Below are 12,257 nucleotides of genomic sequence, written 5' to 3'. Positions count from 1 at the left end.
ATGTCCACGTTTCCATTTTGAATGTCATGTCCTATTTTTCAGAAGCAGGGGTTTGGTTGGCCAGAGCAGCAAGAAAAATCCCTGCACTTTAACTATCAGTCACATAGGACTTTTCTGCATGACACCCAATGGAATTAGTACCTCTCTACATCCATGAATTCACAAGGAGTCTTTTAGCGCATTTCTTCAAACTGAGGTCATTTCCATATTCAATCCACATCTTTTTCCTTTTTTTTTTTTTCTTTTACAGAGACAGAGAGAGTCAGAGAGAGGGATAGATAGGGACAGACAGGAACGGAAAGAGATGAGAAGCATCAATCATCAGTTTTTCCTTGTGACACTTTAGTTGTTCATTGAACACATCTTTTTCTTTTTTTAAAACCCATGTATCTCTAATGAGTTAACAGATATGTACAATGGCTTTTCTCCAAAATAACTACACCATCACACACACACACACACACACACACACACACACACATACACAGGCAGTGACAATAATTCAATAGTCTTAATCATTTTCAGAGTGTTACTCCAACATCTTTCCACAGCCACAAAGGCATTTTTCAGCATGGAAGGAAAAAGTCCTCCACTGGCACCAGGGCAATACCAAAAGCCCAATAACAAATATCTAGATTATGCACTGACACTTCCTGCAAATGAAAATTCATGATGGTTGGGACTCATTTCCTCCACAGGCTTCTGAAAACAGAAAACATCTTTAGGGCTTTTTTGCATTTTAAATTGCAGCCACAGCAGCCAAGCCAGCATCCAGAGAAACTAATGAGGCAGAGAGCCTGCACCTCTGCTCCTAGGATAGACAGGCTGGATTATGCCAGGGGCCCCAAGGCCTAAACAAGAATCATCTCAGTGTAGGCTGGCATCTCAGTGCACAAGAGCAGAACCCCAAGGAGATGTACAAAGCTTCTTCTGGTCAAGCCACCACCTAAACCAGTCTGCCTGCCCGGCACCTGCCTGCCTTGGATCACAACCTTCTTACTGAGACAGAAGTCAAAGCGAGAGTGGTGGCAGACATAGAGGAATGGGCGTTTGCAAAACCAATTCTTGCTAAGTCAAGAACAAGGGAGAGTCAAAGCAAGTACAGTTCTGCCTGACCAGCACACTGGGAAGGTGGCCACAGAGGCCGGCAGCAGACAGTCCCTGCCCTGCAAGGAGTCGCGCCAAGCCTTTCTTTGGGGAGCCGCTCACCTGGGAAGGCTGCAAGCCCTCAGAGGTTGTGGGAGGAGGAGTGGCGCCTCGACCTCCAAAGAGGAGGGATGAGAGCTGACCAGGAGCTGCTCCAGCCTCCCTTGAACCAGCTGGGCCAGCAGCGCAGTAGCTGCACGTGGTGCCTGGGCGGGAGCTGGAGAGGGGAGCCCCAGAACAGCAGCGACTCCCCGAGCATTGCTAGGTTACCTACGTGTGCACAGCCGCGCTGGGAGCGGGAATATGAGCTCCACCCAACCCCTGGCCAGCAATTCCGAGACCTGGCCTCCCTTCTCAGAAGAGGGATGTGCTTCACCCACCAGCGCGAAGGGTGAAACCCAGCAATCATAGAATTTTCAGGATGACACTAGAGAGACCTTCCTAGTCAACCAGGGGTGAGGAAAGAGGGGAAGACGAGAAGAGGCTGGAAAGGGGACTCGGGCTGAAAACTAACAGCCACCCCCCTTCCATCGCTCAGGAGCGTTGGAGGAAAGTTGAGCCCGAGGACACAGAACCCGAATCACCTCGGTTTGCAGCCCCTCCGGCTGCACAGCACTCTACCCACCCCCCACCCCATAAATGCAGAATTAACTCTGACATTCAAGGCCTGAAGGAGAAAACGGAGTGGCTGTCACGCATATCCCCCTTCCGTAGATGACACCAAGCTAGAAACATCCTTTCCAACCCCCTCAACCCACCCAGCGCATCAGAAACGGGAGGGGTGAGAACGAAGAGGGGGTGGGAAGAGGAGGACCATGACAAGGATTAGATCTGGCAGCGGGTGCCCAGGCTCTAGCTGCTCACCGTTCGCGTGGTCCGCTTGCTGCTGCCGTTGATGCTGCATTTTTTTCATCATCATCATCATCATCATCCACGAACATTTATTGAGCGCCTACTGTGTGCAGGGCACTGTGCTGGGCTTAGGGGCGGGGGAGCAGCGGGTAAGGGGTTACCGATAGGTAGGAGCTGCGGTCCCTGCCCTTATTCTCGCTTCAGCAGGGGGTGGGGAGGGACGGGGACAGATAACAAAAAATAAGAATAATTAATAAAAATTGCTCGCCACCCACGCTCCCTCTTTTTCAAAAACGGAGCAAAATAAACTTTTTTAAAAAAATAAGATCAGATGTATATATTATCTTAATAATATATACATGTAATTTTTTTTGCTGCAAAGGAGAATTGGCTTGCTCGCCTCCTCTAGCGGAGGGACGCCGCGATCGTGCTGGCCCGGCCGCCCGGGCCGCTGCGAGCGCCCCCCATGCCCGCCGACTGCCGCGGTGCCCGGTGCCCGGTGCCCGCCGCCGCCACCACCCGCGCCGCCGCTGGCTCGGGACCGCGGGCAGCCCGAGCTCACATCCGGGGACGGAGGCGCTCGCTCCCTCGCTCGCTCGCTCCGCGCCTACCGCGCCGCGCCGCGCCGCACGCCGGTTCGCCCTGGCGACGCTGCGCGCCCGCCGCCGCCTCCCGCCTCCTCCCCCCCCGCCCGTCCCGAGCCTCCCACGGACCACGCCGCGCCCCAGCGGTCGGCTGCGGGGCCCCGGGTTCTCCCCTCTAGGGCCCTGCGGTCAGGGTGGCCGCCGCGTGGGACTCAGGGTGCTGCCGCCCCCGCCTGGTTCGGCTGACCCACGGGTGCCAAAGGGTTAAGCGCGCTCCAGCCGCCGGCCGTCAACTTAACCCACTCCGCACCGCAGTGTGTTCGCTCCGTCCCCGCCCCCCCAAAGAGACGGGAGGGCGGGGCCTGCGGCTCCCGCTAACGCTGTGTGCGGATTAACCGCTCCTCCCCCCTGCATTTCTTCGAGGCAAAGGAGGAATCGCTTATACTTCCGCGGAGTCCTCCCCTTTCCACACCTGCAGGAGGCCCCGCCCTCGGGAAGCACAGGTGCAAGTGGGCGGTTGACGCTCAGGTGTCCAGGGGCTCTCTGGCGAGGGGCTGTCTGGCTCCCTTATGGCTCCGGAGCCGGGTAGGCGTCCCCGCTTCCTCCGGCTCTTTCTGGTTGCGGGGGAGATGGGAGAGCCGGGCTTTCTAGAGAGCGCTCACTGCCCCAGGTAACAGCACCTTTAGATCTCACCGAGTTTTCAGAGCGTACACCCTCCCACCCCTGCCTTGTGCTGGGTCTGGAGCTGCTGTAGGCTCTGGGAGCATATCTCTTTCCCCTCCTCCTTCTCTCCCTCTCCCTCTCTTTCTCTACATCCCCCTCCCATGCGTTTGGAGGCAGGTACAGAGAAGTCAAAGCTTGTGTTGCTTAAAGGAATAGGTAGTGCTGCTGAAAGTGCTGACTACCTTGTGGGAGCTGAGGGGAGTAGCTCGTTTTATGGTACCTTCACTGTCTCATGCGCGGGGTGGGGGTGGGTGGTGCCAACAGCCGCTCCTATCTAGAGGGGGAAAACCTGTATCTAGTGGCTGACTGATATTTTTCATTTCGTGTTGTGCTGGTTGTTAGAGATGGGTGTCTGTCTGCTTTGTTATTTCTCAAGATTCGATTTATTTGCTTTTGTTCCGATCTGCATGTTCCTGCTGCGTTTTAGAACGTTTGAGAACAGCGTCCTTAAAGCAAAAGACTCAGTGTGAAATAAGAAAATAAAAAATTAAGGGAAGGTCCTTCCTGACCAAAGAAGGCATACTGTGCATCCTCAGTTGTTGGGGGCCACCTGGGGAGAGAGAGTGAGGGCCAAATAAAAGACTTTCCAGAGGCCTTCCTGGGAGGGGTGTCTGGACTTGAAGGATAGAAACAACCAGGCTCCTTGTCCTGTTTTTGTTTGTTTGTTTGTTTGTTTGTTTGTTTTGTCATGGAGAGGAGAGAGAGGGAAGAGCCTTGTGGCCTAATAGTAATATAAAGCTGACATGGGCCGCCTCACCCAAGGCTACTTCTGAGCCCATTTCTTTTCAAAGGACTTTCTCATCCACCGACCCGAGTATCGAAACATGTATAGAATTCACAAGTACACCTGTCACTTTTGGACTCTAGGTCTTTATAAAGCTTTGCCTCTTGAGACCTAGTCTGCAAAATCCCACCCTAATATTTGCTCACAGTTCAGTTCAGTTCAGCATTCCAGACCTGTTAAGAACAGGGTGTAGGCTAGGTGGTGTTGGGACATATCTATGGCATGACCTCTCCCACAAGGACACAGAAACTGGCCTTTAATACTATGCAGAGCATCAGCTGTGTAACAGATATGAAGAATGCTATGCAAGCATCAAAAAGATTCATTATAAGTGGAGACTCGAGACACTTCACAGAAGAGATGACATTTTTACTAACTCTTAAAAACTGGGGAGGGGCAAACAGAGTGATGAATAGACAGAGGGCAAGGCAGTTTTAGGGTAGTGAAGCTATTCTGTATGATACCATAACAGTGGATGTAGGACATTATGCATTTGTCAAAACCCACAGAAGTGTACACCACAAAGAATGAACCCTCAGGTAAATTATGGACATTAGTTAATAATAATGCATCAATATTGGTTCATCAATTGTAACAATGTATCATACTAATGCAAGGTGTTAATAAGGGAAACTGATGTGAAAGAAAGTGTATGGGAACTTTGTACTTTCTGGCAATTTTTCTGTGAACCCAAAACTGCTCTAAAAGATAAAGTCTATTAAAAATAGGTGACTGATTACACAGGACATATATGGGGTATGAGGCACAGGCAGCCTGGGCTAGGGGAGGAAAGCAGGGATGGTCACAGGAAACCAGTGGGAGAAGACTTGCTGGCTCCTGGAGAAGACTGGATTCCTCTCCTCCTCAGTGCGCACCCATGTTTAAGCTAAGTGACATGTCACTGGGTTTTACACCTTAGATATTGAGTTGATAGAATTAGAATATTTACCATATTTCCATCCTAGCTTCCGAGTCTCGTCTTGGCAATGTCTCCATCAAAAAGATTCATTATAAGTGGAGAATCTCGAGACACTTCATGGAAGAGATGACATTTTTACTAACTCTTAAAAACTGGGGAGCGGCAAAGGGAGGGATAAATAGATGGAAGCTTTTTTTTTTTTTGAAGGCCTTGATTCAGCACAGCTCTGAATGCTTTGGTTTATTAGGTAATTTAAATATATTCTGATAATGTGAATAAGAAAATAATAGCTAATATTTTTAAAGACTTCCTATGTGCCAGGCACTAGTGTAGGTACTTTACATGTATTGACTTATAATTCTCATAATAAGGCTATGAAACAGATAATATTAATACCTTCATTTTGCAGATAGAAAACCAAGACAGCAAGGTGTTAAGTAACTTGCCCAAAACCACACACAGTTATTTAGTGGCTGACACAATAAGACATGAGGAAAGGCTAGAAAAAATACTTCAGCTTTAAATCAGTCACATGTGATAAGACCCAATTATGTCACTAACACATTATTGTGGAGTTTCACTCCCCATTCCTTATATATAAAACACACCTATGTAAAGGCACCAAGCTGGCATTCTATATGTGGTTACCTGCATGTATTTCATTTCAGAAAACCTTGCTGTCACCCTAGTTTAGACCCTCACCACTTTACATCCCCGAATCATTAACTAGATGCCCTCCATCTTCATTCCTCGTCCCACAAATAACCCATCTTGTGCTCAGAACACACCATGTCACTTCCCTAACCCCCCCCAAAAAAGGCTTGTTCCTCCTTCCTTCCATGTCCAATCTAAACTCCTCTAGCTTCCAACCTTATGGTTTCACACCATTCACTGTGACATTCACTGAATGCACCTTCACTGTGGCGAGCAGTCTCCTCATTAGACCATGAATATGCTGTGCTCATTTCTGACTCTCTGCCCTGTCTTGTGTTTGTTCGCTGACCTGAAATCCTGCCTTGCTGATCTCTAACTAAACCTTCCCTATTGAACAAGTCCCTGCCCCCTCCCAGAAGCCATCTCTGATTTCTCCAGCCCCTGCAAACACACATGTTCCTCCGCCCAAACCACCCCTACCTCCCCTTCCTCAAAGGCCTACAGCACCTAGTTATTCCTTGGATTGCCTATCTCCTTATGCCTTGTTTGATTGTTTCTTGGCTATAAATCCTGTCTTACCCAACCATAGCACAGGTTCTTAAGCAAAAATCACTTCTGCGGCCTCTTCCCTCCACTGCCAAGTGCTCTGTCCAGCAGGCACTAAGTGCTCTTAGTAGTCTGCACAGGGTTAGAAAAGCTCACAGATGTCACTAGAAATCATTAGTTAATATTTACAAAAATCTCATAAAGTTTATGGCAGAACAATTGGCCCTTACATGATTTTTTAAAAAAACAAACAAAAAACACATAAACGGGGAAAATTGGGTCCTTTGGACTCCAGGAATTCTAATTAAAACAAACAGATCCTGAAGGCTATATGCAGAAATTACCCATAAACACACTGCAAAGTTTGGTCTGAATGAGTCTCTTCATTCTCAGACCCTTGTGCTCAGAGGATAGCCCTAACCCACTCACCACCAGACAAGTATTGTAGATAAAGGAGGGGGGCATGTGTTCCTGGTAGAGGAACAACATGCACAGTCAGACACAAAAGTCCAGAACACATGCGGCAATCAGTAACTAGGTGGTTAGACTGGGACCTGGGCTACTTCAGAGACTGGTAATAAGTGAGGCTACAAAGGCAGGATGGAGTAGGATGGTGGAAAGTCCCCAACATCTGGCTCACCATTCTGGGTGTTATCCTGTAGGCCAGCAGTTCTCAAGTTTTTTGGTCCCTGACCCCTTTACACTCTTTAAAAAATTATGGTAGACTCCAAAATGATTTTGCTATGTAAGTGTTCTCAGTTTATATTTACTGTATTCAAAGTTCAAACTGGGAATATTTTTAAATTCACTTTAAAATAGTATTAAGTGCCCTGGCTAAATAGCTCAGTTGGTTAAAGCATCATCCCCATATGCAAAGCTTGCCAGTTTTATCCTGGTCAGGGCACATACAGAAAAGGATGGATATTTCTGTCTCTCTTTCCCTTTCTCTCTCTAAAATCAATTAATATTTTTTAAATAGTATTAATCCCATTACATGTTAACATAATTTTTTAAAGAAAAATAACTAAACTTACCAAAACAAAATTGTGAAAAGAATGGCATTCTTTCACATTTCCGCAAACCTCTTTACTGTCTGGCTGAAAGGAAGGCAGCTAGATTCTTATATCTTCCTCAATATACAATCTGTAGTGACAGAATGTTTGGGTTGAAATATATGCAAGATATCCAGCCTCACACATTTGGCAAAGGGAGAACTGTTTTAATAGCTTTTTCAGATAATTGTGGATATTCTTCTTTGCTATGACACCAAAACTAAACTTTTAAAGGTTAGTTGAAATGTGGAATTTGAAACCATATCAGTGAAACTTTTCATACTCTGTTACATTAAAACCTAACAGTTTATATTGCATTTTGAATGGATCTTTTCACCCATGTATAATTTGGTAACATCATGCATTGGTCATTTGTAAAATGTTGGTTCACAGTTAACACAGATTTCCCAAATGTTGAAACATTTTGCTATATAGTATCAAAAAGCCACATTCTTTGTTATCACCACCAATCTCACCAGAACATTTTTAAGTATTGAGAAGCTGTCAAGCCCTCAGTAGTAGAAGTTTTTCAAAATTCTGATTTTGCTTGAAAGTTCAAATTTTATAAGTGGTACAAATACTGTCAAACTTTTTCTTTGAGGTGACTGGCTCGCTTCATTCATTTTCAGAAAATTATCTGCCAGATACTTAGATCTGAATACCAAAGTGTATCAGTAAAAGTGGTATTCCATGAAAAAGCAATCCTTTTAGCTTCTCACCTCAAACCATCACACAAGTGAGACAACCACTGATGCAGCAAAATGTTTTATGCCTATGTCCCAATTTGTCATCTAGTATATTAAGAAGACATCTACATGAGGGCTGAGATTTAATAAGAAATAATACTTTGTACTGCTTCATCAAAGAGATTCTTTAGTAAAACTGGTCTCTCTCTCTCTCTCTTTTTACTGTGAGTACATGACTAAGCTGTACATTATACAGTGTCAACCAGTACACTTTGGTGTCACTGCCTTGATTCATGCTAAGACACTAGTGGTTCTATTATTGATTTTTCACCATCAGTGAAAATGTCAACAGTAAAAAAGGCAAACAAGTCATAACGTTATAAAAATAGTTTTGAAAGAGATGTTGCGCCTGACCTGTGGTGGCGCAGTGGATAAAGCGTCGACCTGGAAATGCTGAGGTCGCCGGTTCAAAACCCTAGGCTTGCCTGGTCAAGGCACATATGGGAGTTGATGCTTCCAGCTCCTCCCCCCTTCTCTCTCTCTGTCTCTCCTCTCTCTCTGTCTCTCCCTCTCCTCTCTAAAATGAATAAATAAAAAAATAAAATAAAAAAAGAAATTAGAACCATCTTTAAAAAAAAAAAATTAAAAAAAAAAGAAAGAGACATTGCATGGGGTATGGCAGAGGGGGCATGATGCAGTGTATAGATGGTGTTATATCGAGTGGGACACTTGAAACCACGTCAACACAATATATTTTGGAAAATAAATTTAAAAAAGAAAATAGTTTTGACCTCAACTTAAGACTCCTTGAAAGGGTCTTAAGTTCCCCCGGGTAGGGTTATTAAAAAAAATACAGGATACTCAAAGGTTACGTGCAACATGTAAGTATTTAAAAATTACTTGTTTATTTGAGATTCAAATGTAATTGGTCATCCTATATTTTTATTTGCTACAAATGGAAACCTTATCTCTGGGGGTCCACAGACTTTTAAAACAGCTATTCTGGGGCCATTTTTGAGTGGAGTAGTGCTATTAGAGTTGTGCTTTATGAAAATAGTTCTAACCTCAGTGGGCAGGATGGACCAGAGGGCAGAGAGATTTGTAAGTGTAGGATATTCTGATGGGTCAATTAAGAAGATACTACTTTTTAACTATAGTTATTGAGAGGGGCAATGCTATTCTAAACTTAGGCAAAGAAAGCAGAAAAACCTGCTAAATACAGATCCTAGCCTAGTGGGGTCACCTATCCCATGGTGCTAATTAGCCACCCTCTTCCTACCCCAGCCCACCCCAACATCAGGACTTCCTGATTACAACTGGGTTATAGCCCACCCAGCAAAATATAAAAGCCTATCTTGTTGGTTTGGCCATATGGAAAGTAGAGCCCAGATGGTCTTTATCCTTCATCAAGTAACTAGTCACTTGAAGAGTAGGAGTTACATTTCACATCAGACTAAGTAATTCCAGTTCCTTTAACTGGTTCATTTCCATCCCCCTTAACCCAGTCCTTAAATTTAATCATCACTCTCTTATGTAGCAAATCCTCTGCATTTCCCCAGTTGGGAAATTCTGGCAGATTCTAATACATAACAGTCAACACCCCATTTTCCACACTGACCGAGGGAATCAGTAAAGGTGCCAAGTCTAAAGTCTTCCATCTGTAATATAAGTTGATTATAAAACACGATCTCTAAGAGCTCTTGCCATTCTGAGATGGGATATTGGAAAGCCTGGACTTTGGAGCCATGTCGACCTGGGCTCAAATCCTAGTATTGTCAGCTACTGGCTATGCTGCTTTGGGAAGCTCACTTACCTTCTTGGGGGGAAAAAAGGATAATATCAAACATCTTATTGATTCGTTGCAAAGATTAAAAATACTGTAGAGCCTGTGACACATACCATCAAGTTGAATCACATAGTTTATGTGATATAATATACAGTTACAGAGAGAGAAAGGGAAGGAGGGAGGACACCATTTACATAGTGCTGGAAGGGGTCTGCCCTTCCTTTGCTCAGTCTTAGCTGGTACCTTTATGCCCTGACTTCTGAACTTGAAAGTCCCTGCCACCGTTAGGATCAATCTGCTGTAGTGGCGGCTCTCCTTTTCATTAGTAGCATTCTGTCATTCAGTATAGTCCCAAAGCAATAAAACACAGTTTTCTTTTTTTTAATAGTCTTTGTAAAAAAAAAATAGTCCTTGTATTTTGCTTAAATTTTAACTTCCAGTACATGTTTTAGTATTTAAGAGTTAACAGTTAATACTGATAACCCTCAAAACAAATGACGTAGAAGGACAGAGATAATAGTAAAGTAGGTATTTACATGCATGCACATAAGTACAGCTCCATGGCACATGCTGAATGTAGAAGTGGACACACAACACACACACTCACACACACACAGCACCCCCAACACTGGATTTCTAACCACTGGAAATAAAACTGATATATTCACACGCTGTAATGGAAAAATAATACAAGTCTGCATCTAATCAACCACAGGAGCAAATTTATAAGGACAGGAAGTTGTTGGGGAAATCCAGATAGTCAATTAATGTCAGAAATTTTATAGTTCCAACATTATAGTTTCCTTTCTGATTCTTCAGAGCAGTTGTTGAAATATGTAATTCACGAGACAAAAATTGAATATTAAATAGGTCCAGTTTAAATGGTATCTCACATACTGACACCTACCATATTTTCAGATCTTTTTACTGACATAAGCCTTTCCAAATCTTCAATCAATGTTTTTGGGGAGCATTAAGTGAGAAATAATAAAAATATTAAGAATCTTCAGCCCTAGCCAGGTGGCTCAGTGGATAAACTGTTGACCTGGCATGCTAGAGGTTGCAGGTTCAACCCCTGGGTCAGGGCACATCAAGAAGCAATCAATGAGTGCACAAATAAATGCAACAAGTGGAATAACAAGTTGATGCTTCTCTCTCCCTCTCTCTCTCTCTTCCTCTTTTTCTCTCTTTCTCTCTCTTTCTCCTTCTCACCCTCCTTTCCTCTCTTTCTTTCTGATATCAGTGGGGGAAAAAATTTTTTTTTTAATCTTCATTTCATCAGTGTTACTAAAACCCTTAGAAATAAGCACAAATCTTGTTTTGTACCTCTTTACTCCCCTTTGGTTAACAAAGTAGAAAGTACTTACCCAAATTAGGAACATTTTCTGTTTGACAAAAGTGTGGTATAAGAATGCAATAACCTCTCCTAGCTTCACCATTATGGTGATAAATGGATGCTAAAAATTGGAATTAGATCATGGGTTTGAAATTCAGATAAAATAGCCGGACCTTTATATCTATATCCTAGGTTATTAGAACATACACGCGGGGGTGGGGTAGAATGCAATTTTAAAAAGTTCCAATTTAAGAAACTTTTATAAATGAGAGAAACATGATAAGAGCCAAAACCACTTATTTGAAGGGGAATCATTATACAAACTTAGATAACTCACCCGGATTATCTATCTCATGTTCTACTAACCAGGGTGGCACTGTATGGCATCCAAAAATGTGGCACTTTCTATTTATCAGTTTTATCTTTTTTTAGGTTGCTATTTTTAATGTATGTTTATAGTCCACTGAAGATATCTCAGTCAATCATGTATTGAGCAAAATAATCACCATGGCAGGGAGACACACATGGTAGTCTTTATTGTCAACATGACTATAAAACTGAATAAATATTTGTTAGTGTTCCATTTTGATAAATACAAGGAACACATGGGGCTGAAAGGAAAACATATCAAGAGCTTCCTAATTTTTCAAAAACTGACACTACTTTAATGGTAAGTAATAAAGTATGCCAAGGTGGTTGGGAAGGTTTTGCAAACATACCACATCAAAAAACAGGCTAGACCTTGATGCTGGGGCAAAGCAACCAAGTGACTAGCAGAAAATCTTGTTCCATGAAGCTAAATGTTTGTGTGGCATTGCAACGAGATTCTGTACTTTCTGCTCCCCATTGGCTTCAGCAGCTTCTCCTTGGCTTCGTTCCCCAGTTCCTGCCTCACTGGGTTCTGTCATCAGCCATAGACCTTTTCCCTTAGAAATGTCTCTGGTCCTTTTATTTCCTCCTCCAGCTATTTCTCCACAAATATCCAAAATGCCCCAATTATTATAACTCAGTATAGACTGCTGGAAGCCAAGGGAACTAGAAAAAGGGCAGTAGGAGAGGCTCGGACTCCAGGCTCTGCCCATTGCTTCAGCAATCAGTCTTTCTGAGCTTGCTTCTTCATCTGTGACGTGCCTACTTCATGAGGTGACCAGGTGTAAGAGGATCAGAGGAGATTGGTATGGGAGAACAT

The 12,257-nt window shown here is 44.0% G+C and overlaps 1 protein-coding gene across 10 annotated transcripts in view; it reads right to left on the bottom strand.

Moving 5' to 3' along the window:
- CACNA1D (calcium voltage-gated channel subunit alpha1 D) overlaps positions 1 to 2,435 on the bottom strand; it is a 355,364-nt gene extending 352,929 nt beyond the window's left edge. For 6 of the 10 annotated variants that reach the window (XM_066352109.1, XM_066352104.1, XM_066352105.1 and 3 more), the window contains exon 1: positions 2,011 to 2,434. In XM_066352109.1, coding sequence (XP_066208206.1) covers positions 2,011 to 2,077 — 67 coding nt within the window. In that variant the 5' untranslated portion in view covers positions 2,078 to 2,434. Of the gene's footprint in view, positions 1 to 2,010 lie in introns of all 10 variants that reach the window. The other 4 variants (XM_066352103.1, XM_066352111.1, XM_066352110.1 and 1 more) reach the window with 1 other exon arrangement.
- Positions 2,436 to 12,257: the final 9,822 nt, after the last annotated feature.

The sequence above is a fragment of the Saccopteryx leptura genome, chromosome 10 (assembly GCF_036850995.1).
Source record: "Saccopteryx leptura isolate mSacLep1 chromosome 10, mSacLep1_pri_phased_curated, whole genome shotgun sequence".
In the NCBI taxonomy this organism is placed as follows: domain Eukaryota; kingdom Metazoa; phylum Chordata; class Mammalia; order Chiroptera; family Emballonuridae; genus Saccopteryx; species Saccopteryx leptura.
This window is presented reverse-complemented; position numbering and strand designations above follow the sequence as displayed.